General features: G+C 43.9%; 1 protein-coding gene across 2 annotated transcripts in view; it reads left to right on the top strand.

Moving 5' to 3' along the window:
• ZZEF1 (zinc finger ZZ-type and EF-hand domain containing 1) overlaps positions 1–18,283 on the top strand; it is a 101,274-nt gene that overhangs the window by 16,517 nt on the left and 66,474 nt on the right. For both annotated transcript variants that reach the window (XM_072729964.1, XM_025989087.2), the window contains exons 2-9: positions 115–259; positions 3,673–3,867; positions 5,340–5,511; positions 6,648–6,847; positions 8,183–8,393; positions 12,084–12,200; positions 13,097–13,275; positions 14,700–14,798. In XM_072729964.1, coding sequence (XP_072586065.1) covers positions 115–259; positions 3,673–3,867; positions 5,340–5,511; positions 6,648–6,847; positions 8,183–8,393; positions 12,084–12,200; positions 13,097–13,275; positions 14,700–14,798 — 1,318 coding nt within the window. The remainder of the gene's footprint in view (positions 1–114; positions 260–3,672; positions 3,868–5,339; positions 5,512–6,647; positions 6,848–8,182; positions 8,394–12,083; positions 12,201–13,096; positions 13,276–14,699; positions 14,799–18,283) is intronic.

The raw sequence follows: 18,283 nt of genomic DNA, 5'->3' as shown, positions 1-18,283 counted from the left end.
TATTCTCTGAGTGATGTAAATGGACTCTTTCCCCAACCACCACCAGGGCACTGGCAGCAACAAAGTATCTGGATTTGGAACAGACGTGATTTTATTATATCACTTATGTTGTAGGCCTTTGCCCAGTTTGATGCTGAGGGCGATGGTACTGTTGATGCTGAGAACATGCTGGAGACCCTGAAGAATTCCAGTGGAGCCAATCTCCAGGGGGAGCTGAGCCACATCATCAGACAGCTGCAGGCCTGTTCTCTTGTCCCAGGTAAGGCTCTCATCCGAGTGTCGAGGGCCACAGAGTGCTCTCGTAGGGCCGACGTGAATGCTGCTGTCCCACAGGCGAGGCGAGGCGAGGCCAGCGGGAAATAGATGTGCTTCTCCACGAGTCTCCACGAAGCACACAAACTGAGTCAGTGTTCCAGGTAGTCACCTTCTTGTGTTCCCAGTAGAGTGACGCTTGAACAGCTCTGCCTTCCTCAGTGGACCTCTTAATTTCATCCTCTCAGGAAGCTGGTCCTGGCCTGAACCGTATGTTCTCTCAGCATCCTGCATTTGTCTTTTGCCTCATGTCACCACTGTCATTAATTATCCTCTTCTCTGTGTTTGTCTTTAGTCTTAACACTGTGAGCTCCATGAAGGTAGTGAGCTTTTATTTTTGCTGTGTCCTCACATTTAACACATTTTTGGTATGTGGTAGACATCCAGTGGGTTTTTTTGTTTATTAGAAAGCTATCACTCTGAAATTTGAGTCATAATAAAAGTAATATAAAATTAAGTAATACTTCTTTTACATGGTACCTATGAAAAAACTTTGTGTTTATGTATGGTTTCTTCTGGGGACTCAGAAGACAGAATTGAAATTAAATTACTCTCTTTTTTTTCCAGTGAGAAAACAGTTGAGTTTTTGAAAGGAAAAACTTTGCATATCATCCTTTTAGCCTCAGCTTATCTCAGAACTTTTCCTGCTCCGCAGTTGGTGTTGTAATGCTTAGCGCAGAGCCTGGCAAGAGCAGCAGTGGAGGCAGGTAGATTTGCTAGATGCATAAATGTACGTGTTTGCCCTTGACCTCTGTGGCTTGCTGCGGAGGCCATGCTGAGCTAGGGAAGGATGACGTTTGTATATTAATGAAGAATGCAGATTTCCATTCTTCCTCAAAATGTCTTTAATTATGTAATCTTTATAGAGCATTGTAGGTGGTCCATACATGTGAACTTTCTTCCTACTCTCATGGCAGTTAAAATTATGCTTTGAATTATGTTAGCTAAATTACATCTTGGCATTTATGTATTACTCCCACTTTTGTGTTACCAGCACATGGGTAGCTTCTGGAGCTTTATGTGGACACTTCAGACTCATGTTTGGAAGGAGAGGAAGCAGGGAGACCAGGGGACCCACCTGAGAGAATACTTACTGCACGGCTGCTCTGGGTGGCTGGGGGAGGTGAGTTAGGTTAGAAGAACTCGGGGTTTGGATCCTGAATGGTTGTGTACCAGAGTTGTGACTAGGACCATATAGTCAACATTTTCTGTCATCACTCAGCTTAAAGAAATTGCTTTATCATGGTCTTAGCTTGAACCTTGGTGAGCTGGGCTGGCCTGTCTCCTGGGATTGTTTCCTTGTCCCTCTTCCTAAGCAAGATCAGAGCTTGTCCCTTTCTTACATCATCGCTCTGGTGCGTAGTGTTTGCCAGACTTGCTGCTCGCGTCAGCCTATGAAGAAATGTTTCCGTTAGAAGAGTCTGTGCTTCCACCTGGGTCCTGAGCACATGGGTGTGCCATCAGCAGTGTCATTACCTCACTGCTGCCGTGGGGTCTGCCATGGAGGAAAACTTATACACGGATGGCAGCAGGTGGCACACATTTTTGAGTCCTGGGGAATCGAACTTGTGTCTCCAGGGTTTGTCTGGGGGGTGTCATCAGGATGTGGTGATGGGGTGCTTCCAGCACACAGTTCTCCTCATCCTTGTGTTCTATCTTAAAAATCAATGTGAAAGGATGCCTGGGTGGCTCAGCGGTTGAGTGCCTGCCTTTGGCCCAGGGCCTGATCCTGGAGTCCTGAGATCGAGTCCCACATCAGGCTCCCTGCGTGGAGCCTGCTTCTCCCTCTGCCTGTGTCTCTGCTTCTCTCTGTGTGTGTCTCGTGAATAAATAAATAAAAATCTTAAAAAAAAAAAATCAATGTGAAATTTTAGTCTTGGATATAACCTGTTTGTTTTACACTTAAAATAATTTCTCCTGAGGCTTCTGGAGTCTTGCTTGAGGTGCTGCACACCTGGGGTGTTCATTTTGTGAAAGTTCATTGAGCCATACACTTATAATGTAGGCACTTTTTGTTATGTCTGACATGATTCATTAGAAGTTCTAGCAACAGAAAAGAAATTCCCCCAAATCTGCAAGTATATCTGAGCCCCAGGAGAAGCTGCTGGGTTTATCCTCTCCTCCCTTCACATGAGGTTACAGGCACTATGGTTCCTGTATATACATGGTAGGTTATGATGGACTGTGAAAGGGTTTTAGCCCAGGGTAGACATCCAGTGTTTTGTGTCTCCATAAGATTACTCATGTTAATGCCAGGCAAAGGGGAGCCAGGAGGGCCACTCTGGATGTCTGGGGCAGTCAGTATGAACAGGTGATGTTGAGGCCAGAGAGACACACAGAACCGGCTGACTCGACAGAGCCATGCTGGAGGGGAAGGTGGGATAGTGGAGGAGCACTTGAGGGCAGAGCCTTATCTGCTATGCAATGCCACCAGGAATCCTGGGCAGGGCATTGGCTGCGTTATCATAATCACGTCTTATATAGTGTAGTGTAAAAACTCTCTAATGCGATAAACTGCATCCTAGTCAACATGCTATATGCAAAGCTTGTTTAAAAACTTCTAGTTGAGGGACACCCGGGTGGCTCAGTGGGTGAGCATCTGCCTTTGGCTCACGTCTTGATCGAGTCCCACATCGGGCTTCCCGCTGAGCCTGCTTCTCCCTCTGCCTATGTCTCTGTCTCTCATGAATAAATGAAATCTTTAAAAACAAAAACAAAAAAAACCTAGTCAGTATTTCAGAGCTTATACATTTTAAAGCTTGGATTGAAATAATTTATTGTAAGTCTTCTAAAATTCTATGAAATTAAAATTTTTACAGATTTTATTTTGAAGTAATCTCACCAGGCCAATGTGGGGCTCAAACCCACAGCCCTGAGATCAAGAGCCTCATGTTCCATGACTAAGCCAGCTGCCACAAAATTAATTTTTAAATTGAGATTACCACTGGTTCATTTCATTTCATTTCTTTTCTTTTTTTTTTAAAGTAGGCTCCATGCCCAGCCTGGAGCCCAGTGTGGGGCTTGAACTCATGACCCTGAAGTCAGGACCTGAGCTGAGATTGCTGAGTTGGACACTTAACTGACTGAGTCACCCAGGCGCCCCCGCCACTGGTTAATTTCTTAAAACTTGTTTAGATTTTTACATGATGAAAGCTGAGAATATCAATGAAGATTCTTTTTTTTTTTTTTCAGCCCAGTCTCTTTATTAGATCCTGACCCTCCCCATCCCACCCCCCTCAATGAAGATTCTTAATGGTTGCTTTTAATTCAGCCAATTCTGATAGGCCACTAGGCAGAGAACGTGGGAATACTGTTGTGGTGGGTTCCTAAAAACACCAAATATGGGTTTTGTCTGCCCAGGTTTCATAGACATATTCTCAGAGTCCAAGGAGGGTCTGGGTGTGCACGCATCCCTGATCCTGCGTTTCCTGCACCGCAATCGGCTCTCCGGCATGGCCATCCCCTGCCCCATGCTGGACCACTGCAGTAACATGTGCTCCATGAGGGCTTCTGTTCTGAAGGAGTCTTTGGACCAGCTGGTACAGAGAGAAAAGGGTAAGTGTAAGTGTGTGCTGGGGGCTCCTGCACATGTTCTGTCATTGTTTCTTCCAAATGCAGTATAAATGAGGTCTTCTCCCTGCCTTCCTTTCTGAAAACTGGAACAGTAACCAGTTTGTAGCTTAAGAATGTGATCTGCTTACTTGCTTTCATCTCTCCCCCTGTCCCCTCCCCCCTTCACATTTTGCTCAGATGTGACTTCAGGGAGGTCTTCCTCATTACCCTACCTCATTACCCTACCTCATTACCCTATCTAATTAACACCCCCACCCCACCATTTCTCATCTTCTGGTCACTATCACCTTTGTAGGTTTCATGGTCTCAGTGGCACTTATTATTTGAAGTTGTGACATTATTATTTCTTTGCATTTTGTCTGCCTTGTTCATGTTATTATCCTTAGCACCCAGAACTGTACATGCCACGTAGAAGGTACTCTGTAAGTGGTAGTAGAATCAATGAGGAAAGCCACTACACTCAGTCTGGACTCACTCAGAAGTTGATAGTGTGGATAGACAGGTCCATAGAACATAATAGAGTCCAGAAACAGACCCGTGGAATACAGGACCAGATATAGTCAGCTTTACAAATGGATGGAAAGGCAAATTAGTCAACGAGTGGAATTAGAGTAACTGGCCAGCCTTTGGAGAAAAAAAATAAAACAGATTCTTTACCTCAGTTCCATTCACTGAAACCAATTTCAGGTGGATTAAAATGTTCAACGGCACAGAAACTGTAAAGTACCAGAAGAGAGTAGTCCTAGTGCACAACTCCTGATGGGAGACCTCGGTAAGCAAGACTTAGAGAGTCGGAAACTACAGGAGACTAAGACTTGATGCAACTGAAAGTACAGCAGAAAATATCATAAGCAGAGTCAAAAGCTGAATGATATTCTAGGGAACAAAAATACATTTTGTAACATGTTGCAACAGCCTGGATTTTTTACTAACTCTGATCTTGGACACTTATACTTAACTCTCTGTGCCTTGGTTTCCTCATCTCTGAACTGAATTAGTACCTAGAAAAAATAATGGAAAAGTGCCTGGCTCACAGTAAACATCCCCTGTATGTACATGTGTATATGCGTCCTATAGCATACAAACTGGTAAGAAAACTTGTGACCCAGCAGAAGGTAGATGAGGATAGGACTGAACTGCTCTCAGAAACACAAATGGTTTATAAAATCTCACACGTAATTAAAGAAATATAAATTTAAACTGAAAGATACCATTTTCTTCCCTGTTGTGGTTTTGCAAATACATCAGTGATTTAAGTATTTTACCACAGAGGTCCTGGAGCAACCTTTGGCCAATGTCTGCTTTATATGAGTTCTTGGGAAGGCGATTTTTAAGGAATACTTATTTTTCCAGGGCCAAAATACTAAGCATATTTATGTTAGATATTTTAAATGATCCTTTTTCTCCCCTTTGTGAAAGAGATGTCATGTGATAGAATTTGGTTTTCCCTGTAGAAAGTCCTGGAGATCTAACCAGAAGCCCAGAGATGGATAAACTCAAGTCAGTAGCAAAGTGCTACGCTTACATAGAAACATCCTCCAACCCTGCAGACATCGACAAGATGACAAATGGAGAAACATCATCATACTGGCAATCAGATGGCAGTGCTCGCTCACACTGGATTCGGTGGGTGGTGTAACACCAGTTGAGAGTCCAAGAAAATTACCCTCTTGCTTTCTCTTGTCTCATTAGTGCATTAAATTATTTTCTAAATTTTAGAATACTTTCTACTTAACTGCTTGATTTTTTTCTTATTGTGACTATTTGTGAAAATGCATTAAGAATAAAGTAAAGGAAAAAAAAATAAAGGGAGGGACGCCTGGGTGGCTCAGCGGTTGAGCATCTGCCTTTGGCTCAGGGTGTGACCCAGGGTCCGGGATGGAGACCCACATCAGGCTCCTTGCGGGGAGTCTGCTTCTCCCTCTGCCTGTGTCTCTGCCTCTGTGTGTGTGTGTGTGTGTGTGTGTGTGTGTCTTATGAATAATAAATAAAATCTTAAAAAAAAACAAGAAAAAAAGGGAATTTTATGAAATCATGCTACCTGGTTCATGTATTCATAAACATGGATAATTCCTTTACTTGGTATTTTAAGGTAGAAAATAGTGTTTGACTAGTATTTTATAATACTGATTTCAAATCTTTTTCACTACTTTTTCAGAAAAATTAATATCACAAGGGGCAAATACTTTTCTTATCTCAGATGTGATTTTACCTTTTAAGATCCTTTCCATGCATTTAAAAAATCTGTATGCAGCTGTCTTGGCCAGTTTGGCAGATGAGTAGGGAATGGGATGACCAGGAACCCTGGGTAGAATTGATGGCAGTAAACTGGTATTTATAGAAGTTTTGAAGCCACCATCTAAATTGTCACCTGTCTCTTCGGAGAATGGGCTAATTTTGGTTGGTGAAAATAGAAATAATTGTCTTGTTTTCTCATAGAAAGTATATATGACCTTTGGCCATCTAATTTATAGATGAGGGAATATATTCAGTTCTCGAGCTTTAGAATTTACTTTTTGGCGTAAAGTGATTTTTTTAGGATGTTCATATTGTACTTGCTTGCCTGTACTGATAGCTTAAAAGGGAATGTGAGGTTAATCTTGAATGGAAAGAAATTTTACAGACATGACATAAGCAGAAGGACTTTGAAACTCATAACATTTCAGGTTGGTTGTTTTTAGCATCATGGAGATGGGACCTGTGAATGTGGCCCATGACAACCTGTATAAACATGTGTAGTCTGTGCTCCCTATGTCTTCCAGCTTAAAGATGAAGCCAGATGTTGTGCTTAGGCACTTGTCCATTGCTGTGGCTGCCACTGACCAGAGCTACATGCCGCAGCAGGTGACGGTCGCCGTGGGCAGAAGTGCCAGCGATCTTCAGGATGTCCGCGATGTGCACATTCCCAGCAATGTCACTGGCTATGTGACACTTCTGGAGAACGCCAACATTAGTCAGCTGTGTGAGTCAGCCCAGATGCTTGTCCTTCTATTAAGGGGACTGGATGGTAGGTGGTGGGGAGGAGGTTGCTCAGTGGGAAGACCTCTAAAGTGGAGAAGCCGTCAGATTTCCTTGGGAGGTTGATTTGCTTCTCGTGATGCACATGGGAGTAGCCATTATTTCACCTTTATGGTGTTGTAGAGGGTTATAGAAGCCTTTTTTAATTAAAAGTATTTTATTCTTGTTTCCTTATTAGAAAAATATGGATTAATAGAAATTATTCAAAATCTCATTACCTAGGGATTGTCACTGTGAATATGTTAGTATGGATCCTTTCAGAACCTTTATGTGTGTGTGGTTTACACACATGGACACGTTTTAGGATAAAACATAGGGTTAAGTACATGAATTTACAAGAATGGTGGTGTTCTTTCTGTGCTGTCGTTTAATTTTTTTAGCACATTGTCAGACCATGTGTTCTTGCACACCTTTATTTAGTGATGTAAGAATTTGTCTTAATTTTAACCAGTCCTTTATTCTGGGACATTCAGTTTGTTTCCATTTTTATACAATTATAACCTTGCTTCACACCTGGCATTTTGGAAATAATCACAATTCTGTGATTTCTTTCCAGGCTTTTTGCATTCAGGGAGCCGGGATGCTTCATGTTTTGTCTCATTTCTCCTAATGCTTTCCTGGGCCAAAAGAAGTGTTCTTACTTTGCTCAGAGGAACTGAGGCCTAGGGAGGTAGAGTCTTTGTGTCTCATCCCTGGGCAAAGCAGTAGTTAAACTCCTGGAGTAGACGCTTGCTGTCTCACACTGTGCTGCTCCCTTCTCTCAGTTGTGTGCTTTTGAACTTGTCACCTCCTCCTCTCCAACCCAAATAAGAAATTGTGACAGCTCTTAAAAGTGAGTCATGCCTGTGTCATCTATTTGGACTTGATTATTAAAAATAAATTCTCACAACTGCTGTGAGCCAGCTATTGTTTAAATCAAAATTTCAGAACACTATCAAAAATTCTAGACATTTTCTTCCTGTGTATTTAATTGGGATTTAAAAAGTGATCTTTGTGTTAATTTTCAAAATGCATCAATTCCTAAGAAACTTTGTGATGGAAAGGTTTAAGCCACCCTTACACTTACATGTTATTCTTAGGACTCCTAATTTTGGTGATGCTTATCTGACAAACTTATATGCTAGCTCCATTGTACACATTATTTATTTCTTGCTTCAAAGTATATTTCAGAATTTTCTTTTCAAAATGTGAATTACTATTTTGCTTTTAGTTGGGAGCCTAGCATTTGCTGAACTGAAGAAGTTAATCCAACACTGAATTTGTCGTTTGCGCTTGACAGATGTCCAGATTAACATAAAACGTTGTCTTAGCGATGGATGTGACACTAGAATTCATGGTCTGAGGGCTGTTGGCTTTCAGAGAGTTAAGAAGTCTGGGGTCTCCGTGTCAGATGCTTCTGCAATCTGGTACTGGTCTCTGCTGACCTCTCTGGTGACGGCGTCCATGGAGACCAATCCTGCCTTCGTCCAGACAGTGCTGCACAACACGCAGTAAGTCCCCCTCTCCGCCTGACCCTGAGACTCTGTGGCTTAGCCCTGGGCACCTGGGTGTGTCTTGTCTGCTTTCGGCTCCCGTTTTGGGATGGGGGTCACAGGCGCCGTTCTGTTCCTCACCCATGGGGCAGGTTGCTCACATTCATGGAGCACTTTGTATCAGATACAGCACTTTCAGATGCTGTGCGTTATTTACCTGCTCACATTGTGAAACATGTAAAACTTACTCCTGTGTCACCGATGAGGGTCCTGTGACGCTCCCCAAGGCGTGTCACCGGGCAGGGTTGCACCCCTGGGAATCACGCCTTGAAACTCAAGGTTGAGTGAGAATCTTTTCACTAATGAGGGAGATCTTCTCAAAGATACTAAACAATTTATTTTTAAATGTAGAGGGCACCTTTGAAAATAAAAATTAATAAGGTAAAATTAAGTTAAAATGAAGTAAAAAATTAAAACTTTATTAAATTTAAATTTTAAAAAATTAAACATTAAAAATCTAAAGAAACCCCCCAAAACTTTTTAGGGCAAAAAGCCACAGTGGTAACAGCCAAGACAAAAAGTAGTGACATGTAACCTTAAAAGCAAGGAAGTACTTGTGTTATATTTAAGTTCGGTCCCTGAGAGAGAGATTACTGATAGGGTTCCTTGGATGTCCTGTGAGAATGTTTGTGGTTGCTGTTAAGTGAACCTTTTCCTGTGGGCAGGGCCACGTATGGAGACCCATATTTGTCTATACTCCTCTGTCATGCTTCCTGTTTAAAATTGTTTTAAAAACATCGATTAGAAACTTGGAGAAATATTGCCAGTACAGTACAAACAGCTTTTATTTCCTTCTGAGCCACTTGAGAATGGTCTGCAAACCTGGTGCCCAGTCGTCCCTGAGTATACAAGTGTGTGTTTCCTGCCAGCAGGGAATGTTCTCTGCCCCTGTCTAGCTCAGGAAGTTCATGGGATATACAGTGCTGTCATCTAGGCCTCAGGTCCCCTTTGGGTCTCTCACATTTTCCCAGGAATGGCCTGTGTAGCAAAAGGACCCAGGCCACACTTTGTGTTTCGTTGTCATGTCTCTTTAGTCTCCTTCCGTGTGGACCAGTTCCTCAGTCTTTCCTCTATGTTAAGACTTTGAGGTTAATGAAAATTATTTCTAGGAGTGTTGTTCAGTTTTGGTTTATCTGATGTTTCATAATGATTAAATTTAGGTTTTATGTCATTAGCAGGAGTATCACAGAAAGAGGATGTGTTCTCATTGCATGTCCCGTCAGGTGACCCACAACGTTAAGAGTGTCCTCTGCTAGTTCTGCTCATGTTAACTTTGACACCTTGAAGGAAGTGGAGTCTGCCAGATTTTTCCATTGTAAAGGGATTTTTTTTTGTCTTTGTATAGTAAGTATTTTGTGAGGATGTGCTTTGAGACTGTAAATGTCCCATTCTTCCTCAAACTTTATATGGGTGTGGACTCATGGTTTCCTGTGGTTAACATCACAGTATTGATGTCTAGAGTGGCCCAGATTTGGCCAGTGGGAACCCCATTAGCCTGGTTCACGTGTCCTTTTGACATGTCCTCAGCAGTTTGGAATGCTTCCTTACTTTCTAGAACAACAGAGTATCGCAGGCCTGTCTTGAATGCTCCCTGTGTTAGTCCCGGAATCAGCCATTGTTTCTGAGGAGTCATTATCCCTTTTAGTGGAGAATGATATTTAGGAATGAAACACGTGGAGCTCATTGTAGGTGGGGTATTGCATATCTCAGGCCCTCTCAGTGACCCCATGAGGAAGTACGTGTTGTACATACGTAATATGCACATGTGTGTAATATGCACATTGTGTACGTTACATACATTTACAGCCATATTCATTTCTGTGTCTTTGGTGCTGGAGTTTGCAGCGATATCGGTCCTGATCCAGCACCAATGTTCATTCTAGTTTTCTCTCTGTAATTGCACCTCCCTTCTCTGATGATGAGAAAACTGCTGCCCACCCCCCTTACTACATTTACTTATTTAATTAGTCCTAATCAACGTAAGCAGTGTTCCATCTCCCATGCCCTCACCTGGACACTCTCCTCACCCGACTCCTGCTCCAGCACCATTGGCAGGGCTTCTGCAGGGCTGTCCTTGTGCACGTGCTCTGCTGGATCCCCTGGATCCCCTGGCCTGGCACCAGGCCGCTCTCGTGGGTTTGCAGTGGCCCTGGTGGGCCATCCCGTGTGCAGATCCTCTCTCACGGTGCTCAGCGCCCCATCAGGGGCCACCATGCTGCCATGCCCTCCCACCCAAACACACAAGTGCCTGCCTTATGGACTGAGCTTTCAGGAAGGGGAAGAAGGAGAGCTCTCTACCTTATTTTTGAGAAGATATGTTAGGTTGTTGAAGAATGGATATATATAAAGTTTGTATATCTAAACAGTTGTAATTGTTAATCTGCAATTATGTTTTTACTCCTCATGTTTAAGTATCGGTGATCTAAAGCTACTGTAGAATTTTTTGAAAAATTTTCAGTGAGGAAAAATAAAAAACATTATGAAACAAAATTGTTTACTTGTCTCAGTAAAAATAGATCTGGTCAATCACTGCATGCTCATGTGCAGTGCTGAACTCACAGAGCAGTTGCATTTGGTGTGGCTGCTGTCCTGCATGGCTCCTTATAGGGCAAGGGAAGAATGAGAGCAGAGGGAGGCTGACACAGTATTGGCTTTATCTTAGTGTCTCTGTCTTGAAATAGAAATAAATTGTTCGAGGGATTCTCATTATTGTTACCATATAATTGACTGTCAGTTGTAGAACTTTGAGTTATTTTTTTGTATCCCTTTAAGTTGTTCACAGTGGACTCACTCACCCAGCACACTTGCTGGCATAAAGGAGGACCCTGTGATTTTTGGTTGCATAAATCTGTTTGATGGCTGCTAGTCTGGAGGAGGTAAAACTTCAGAAAGATTAACGTAAGAGGAGACGAAAGAAGAGAAACATTGAAGCAGACATTAAAGCAGAAAGGTGGGCAGCCCCGGTGGCCCAGTGGTTTAGTGCCGCCTTCAGCCTGGGGTGTGATCCTGGAGACCCAGGATCGAGTTCCACATCAGGCTCCCTGCATGGAGCCTGCTTCTCCCTCTGTCTGTGTCTCTGTCTCTCTCTTTCTCTCTCTCTGTGTCGTGAATAAATAAATAAAATCTTAAAAAAAAAAAAAAAAAGGCAGAAAGGCCAAGAAACACAGGCAAGAATAGAAACTGTGACAGGTGCTCATATGTTTAGGAGGAAAGAAAATTCCTGCCATGTCTTTAGATGCTATTGATCTTACAATCGTATGTATAAATAATCTTCTTACTGGGCCATAACCTGCTCGGTCTCTGCGGGGTCACATATCTGAAGAACTTTGGGGTTTTCTGTAGAGTTTGTGTGTCTTTGCCCACCCTACATGAAATGAGGACTTGTTCCCAAAGAGTGGGATGAGTCTTTGTGGAGGGAAATGGAACTCTTAAAGAATAAATAAAAAAGAAGGAAGCTCCATGAAGTTACTTGGCACCATGACTCCTAGGGGAAAAGCTGGCTTGATGTTGTGTGCCAAGTTCTCTGTGGGAACACTTTGTTTGTGAGGGATTAATCCCAACAGGTGCCTAACAATTTGGTTTTTATCAAATATTATGAAATTACCTTTTTGCCTGGATTTGTTCTGATTTTCCATCTCACAATTGCAGGAAGGCACTACAGCACATGCCTCCACTTTCCCTCTCACCAGGATCTACAGATGTCTCAACTTTCCTGTCTCCCAACGTTCTAGAAGAGGTGGACAGCTTCCTCATAAGGATAACTAGGTAAAGTCCAGGTTGATGGGATGAGGCTTATAAGGGTAGATGGTCTGTATGCTTGTTAAAGTCTTTTTTTTTAAAATTTTTTAGTGTTTTAAATATCAACGCTAAAAATGGCTCATTTTTAGTGACTGAAGAGAAAGTGAAATCATAGTTTAGCCCTCTAAGCTTCATTATCTAGCGACACCACCTGACCCCGGGGGGTGGGGATGGAGGTGGGGGGGGGGCCTCTGATGCAGCCAGAACAGGTGTCTCAGAGTCCCCAGAGCAGAGGCTCTCCACCTGCTTGGAGCCCCAGCCCATGGCCTCACCTGGCGCCTGCTGCCTCTGTGTAGGTGCTCACACCGCTCATCTGTGGGCCCAGGCAAGGCTCCTTAGTGGCTTGACAGGCAGTGCTTGCTGTCCTCTGTCCTGTTTCCACCTGGCCCTGAGGGCACTGTGTCAGAGTGCCGACAGTTTGAAAAGTTGCAGTGTAACAGGTTTAAAAAGGCATGTGTTGGAGCACACCTGAGGTAAGTTGTTGGTACTTGGGGGAATGAGCTCTTGACGTCTGACTAGTATTCGTTCTTTGTAGCAGAGGCTTTTTATGTAGCAGCTTTTTTATTGTGGTTTATTTGTTGTTTGGTTGATACAGTCTGACTTGTTAAAATTGATATTGTTAGTATTATTTAATAGTTAACAGAATAAGGGCACAGAGGTAAGGATTGAATTTCCTTGTCCTATGGGTTGATTTAGTTTTTCTTTAGGTTATCTTGTGGATTTTGAGAAAGTATGTCTGATGAACACAGAGAAAGCATGTGTTATGTGATTTTACTAATGCTGGTCAGTGATGTGGGATTTGGGCTCCCTGGATTTTTCTCATGATTTTAAGAAGTGAAAAGTGTTTTGCTCTTTGTTTATAGCTGCTGTTCGACTCCAGAGGTGGAGCTGACTCTTCTGGCCTTTGCACTAGCAAGAGGAAGTGTTGCCAAAGTGCTGAGCTGTCTGTGTACCATTGCTGACCACCTGGACACACGCTACGATGCCTCGTCCCTCATCTCCTCCATGGCATCAGTCAGGCAGACCCTGCTCCTTAAATACGGTAAACGAGCAAGGCGTGCTGGACCAGCTGCAAACCCATCACTAACCTGGCATCCTTTTATATCCTCCATGATTCTGGGATGACATAGCCTCTCCTACAGGGGAGGGCAAAAAGAAGAGGGTATGGGCTCATTGATGGCAGCATCAGAAGAGGGCCTGAGTGTCCCCGGGGTTGTACTCTTGGGATTTACTGGCCTGATCACTTAGGCTTAGTGGCCGTTTGATCACAGCCATCCTGGAGGAGGTGCAGGTGTGTCTCTGTGTAGACCAAGAGGTTTGGGAAGCTGGAGTACCTTCCATCTCAGGGAGGGAGGGATCCTGGTCTTAGACTTGCACCCCTCTGCCATCCCTCTGAGAGCTGCCTGCCTGCCACCGCTTTGCCCACCAGGGCTCAGCAAAGAGTCCACCTTAGTGCTTTCCTGCTGACCAGGATGGGCCTTCCTAACCCTTCTCAGTGGATGTGGGAGGAATAGCTTATTCACTGTCTCGGCCTCTAGTGCTAAAGATTCTGTCCACAAAGTCCAGTATCGGATCCTATCCTGTTCAGAGCGGCAGACAGTGCTGTCTCTGCCATGATATTTGTACCTTTGTCTTAATACAACTTAATAATTTATTTTATGTTTAATAATTACGGTCATACTGTTGATGTCTGGTAAATCCAATTTTCCCCCTAAATTTGAAGAGGTCATTTTGTTGTGGGGTTAAGGGGCCTGTAGCAAGCACAGCTGGATGGCAAGGGTATGTAGTGTTTGGAAAATACTCTCCAGGAAAGTTATCGATTCACATGAGCAGTTATTTGGGCTGGGAGCACTGGACAGAGGAGTGATGCATGCAGGAATGTTTGTTATTGGCAGTGTCCTAGTTCTGGATTGGGTTCTAGGTTAATGGGTATTCATCATAGTCTTAACACAAAAGGGAAAGGAAGAAAAGCTTTCAGGTCATCGTAGCAAATGGTACTTTTAAAAATTCTTAAAACTTTCAAAATTTGCCTGCAGGTATATTAAAGGAACAACACCCAAGACCCTAAGATATTATTTATATATTTAAATGCAATTATAATAAAATTAATTATTGTCTCCAAAACACCATTTTAGGAATTCCTCTCCCAAACTGTGAATCTGTGGTATGAATCTGTATCTTATGATGTGCTTTGTTTCAGAATAGTAGTTATTCTAGAGACCTCTTCTTGGAATTACATAGGGATGTAGAGCTCTGCGTGGTCTGTTTGAGGATGGCATGGAAGAACGGTGCCAGCTTTTGTCCAGTATAGCTTCTCTGTTTTAGCTGTTACATGAGTGTATTTGCAGTCAGCAGTGTGGGGGCCACCTGTGCTCCACTTCCACTGGCATGCTTGCTAGCTTTTATTTTTTTACAAACTAACACCACCTTCAACCTCTCATTTCAACCTCTATTTTCTTCAATCAGGTAAACCTCTTCAGCTGACCCTTCAGGCCTGTGATGTTAAAGGGAAAGAAGAGAAATCAGGGCCTGAAAACCTCCTTGTCGAGCCGTGGACGAGAGATGGTGAGTGGTGGGTCTGTCCATGTTTGGTGAGCAAGAGAGGCCGCAGTGTGTCCTCTGGCTGTGGGGACCGTGGGCTGGGCCTTGGGCTGCTCAAGACATGTAGGCTGCGCACCAGGTCGGCCTTCATGAGGCAGTGGTTCTAGAACCATCTGTCCCTTCTGTAGGGCAGCTGGGTATCCCGCTTGGTGTCAGTCACTTGTAATGGCTTGCATATACTTGAGCCCTCTGTTTTTGAAAAGTGAGGACTCTTCCTTTTGGAATCTAAAAAGTCACCATTTTAAAAAATTGTTTTTAAAGATTTTATTTTTTTTATTCATGAGAGGCACAGAGAGAGGGGCAGAGACACAGGCAGAGAGAGAAGCAGGCTCCCTGTGGGGAGCCCAGTGAGGGACTTGATCCCAGGACCTCAGGGTCATGCCCTGAGCTGAAGGCAGACGCTCAACTGCTGAGCCCCCCAGGCATCCCAAAGTCACCATTTTTAAATTCAGATGATTTTTCTTTTTTCTTTTTTTTTTTTTAAATTTTTTTTTTATTTACTTATGATAGAGAGAGATAGAGAGGCAGAGACACAGGCGGAGGGAGAAGCAGGCTCCATGCACTGGGAGCCCGATGTGGGATTCGATCCCGGGTCTCCAGGATCGCGCCCTGGGCCAAAGGTAGGCGCCAAACCGCTGCGCCACCCAGGGATCCCTCAGATGATTTTTCTATTGTGTTGTCCTAAAGCATTAAAAACCTCAGCAGGTCCGAAGCATATTGCTGAAAAGATAGTTAAGGGGAAGGGTCTATCTCAGTATGGCTCACCTGGATCTGGAATGTCTGGAAGAAAGCATCAGTCCTCACTTGGTACCAACACAGAGCTGCGGAGGCTCTCTCTCACGTGGTGTGGGCCCTTTGCCTTGTCCCAGGGTGTCGGTGAGGCTCTCCTCATCTGTCTTGTTGGCCAACTGGTTCACTTCCTGCATGTGCCCCCGTAGGGTCAGTGGACTGTTGGGAACATGGCTAATTCAGCCCAGGAAGGGGAATGTGCTGGCAGCCATCAAACACTGGCACGAATTGCCCTCCTGCTTTGAATTTGCTTTCTCCTGAGCCTTCCTCATGGCCACCTGCGTTCTTGGCGGTCACCTCTCCTCTGTCCTGTCCCCTGTGTGCTTCTGCTAAGGCACCTCCTTTCCCTGGTGGACTTTACAGGCCACAGACCCTTGCTGCAGTCCTCTCTGTGCTGCGCAGCCTCTGCAGGGACATTTCCTTCACTTGCTAAGGGCCACACAGGCTGCTCACTCCCCCACCACACAGTGGGCTCTTGTCCTCCCTCCCCGACCCAGGACAGGCAAGACCACTCTGCCAAAGGCTCTGCATTTTTCTTCACTCTCTGGAGAGTCAGGAGTTTGTCTCCAGAGCATAGAAGACAGAACCTTCTCATAACCTGTAGGTGGATTTGTCTTGTACTCTCATCATCATCCACTGAAAAGTCTCTGTTTTATTTTATCTTTTTATTTTACTTTTATTACTATTTCCTTTTTTTTCTTTTTTTTTTTAAAAGATTTTATTTACTTATTCATGAAAGACACAGAGAGAGAAAGGCAGAGATGTAGCAGAGGGAGAAGCAGGCTCCAGGCAGGGAGCCCGATGTGGGACTCGACCCTGAGACCATGGATCACGCCCTGAGCCAGGGGCAGGTGCTCAACCACTGAGCCACCCAGGCATCCCTTTTATTACCATTTCAAATCATGTCCCATCTATTCTTTTATTTAAGACTTTTCTTTAGAGCAGTTTTAGTTTATAGCAAAATTGGAGGAAGGCACACCACATTCCTGTATAACCCCTTCCCCCATGCACCACCTCCCCCATGATGAGCGTCACTCCAGAGGGAGGCATTTTCTTACTGAGGATGGGCTTATGTCAACATGATATAATCACTCAAAGTCCATAGGTAACCTTAGGATCCACTTTTCTTTCTTTTTCTTTTTATTCTTTTTTTTTAAGATTTATTTATTTATTTATGTATTTGAGAGAGAGGATGTCAGGTGGAGGGGCAGAGAGGGAGAAGCCAACTCTGCACTGAGCAGAGAGCCTGGACTCAGGGCTTCATCTCACGACCCTGAGATCACGACTTGAGCCAAATACAAGGTCGATGCCCAAATGATTGTGCCCACCACGCACCCCCTTTAGGGTCCACTCTTGATGTTGTATGTTCTGGGAGGTTAAACAAATGTATATGACATGTAGCCATCATTATAATACCACACAGTATTTTCAGCATCTTAAAAAACGGTATATGGATTTATAACACTAGTCAAAGTCCAAAAGGACTGCACGTTTTTTTGTAGAATGAGAGTTGAGTACTGTGTTACTCTCCCTGTGACTCTTCTGCCCACCACCCCTCCCTCCCCTCCACTTCCCTCCTGTGGATGGATCTTGTAAAATAGTTGTAGTTGGTGGGCTGGTAATTTTGGTTATGTTTCTGACAAGTACACAGGTGGGATGTGTGTGAGCCTTGGTTTCCCCTGGTCGCTCACTCCATGGCCATCATGGTCTGTATCTTGTAATTCTAGGTTTGAGTTTCTGTTGCTCACTATAGAAAGTGAGTCTGGGGAGATAGGTCAGGTAGGGGAAGGTCCTTGCGGCCAGAACAGCTGAGTCTTGAGTGATTTCTTTCTTCCTTTACGGGGAAAGAGGCTCTTTTCCCTGGTACACTTTAGGCTTCCCAAATACGCAAAGTGCCGCTCTGGACAAGTGCCTTTTGCCGCCCAGAGTGCCAGAACCCCCACACTGACCCTCCGAATGGCCTACTTTCCTGTCCCGTATTCTAAAGGACTACCAGGGGCTACTGACAGAATGAAGGGGTAGATTTGTGAAATATTTTAAATCTGTGATTTGTTATTTATTTACTGTCATTTTAAGAAAAGAAATTGGGTGAGTAGGGGAATGGTATCAAAACAGAGGGAGCTGTCTCAGGGATTGAGCATCTGCCTTCAGCTCAGGGCGTGATCTCGGGGTCCTGGGATCGAGTCCCACATTAGGCTCCCCACAGGGAACCTGCTTCTCCCTCTGCCTGTGTTCTCTGCCTCTCTGTGTCTCCCATGAATAAATAATAAAGTTTTTTAAAAAAACGGAGCTGTAGGACATCACATGAGCTGGTTTTTTTTTTACCGAGGAAAGGAAGAACAAAGTTTTATTTATTCACCTTTTAGGCTTTATTGATGTATTTGTTTTAGGCTTTGGAAGAAACCTTTCGATGTATGTTTGGTGGCAATGTCATTTAAAAAGTGTCTGATTCTTTCAATGTAGTTACTGTTTCAGCTCCTTTGAGACAAATGGCCAGTGCGGGTGGTCAGTTAATGGAGGCCTTGAGCACACAGCAGAGCAGCTCACAGATTAGGGTTACTGGAAGTGAGTTGTGTGGGTTTCTTACTGTGTGGCTTCCTCACTTACCACGTAGTTACTGTTCCACAGAACTAGGTCCTGCCCTAGCTTCTTCTCTCTCT

Source organism: Vulpes vulpes, chromosome 12 (genome assembly GCF_048418805.1).
Source record: "Vulpes vulpes isolate BD-2025 chromosome 12, VulVul3, whole genome shotgun sequence".
Lineage (NCBI taxonomy): Eukaryota > Metazoa > Chordata > Mammalia > Carnivora > Canidae > Vulpes > Vulpes vulpes.
The sequence above is the reverse complement of the archived record's forward strand: the minus strand, read 5'-3'. Positions and strand labels throughout refer to the sequence as shown.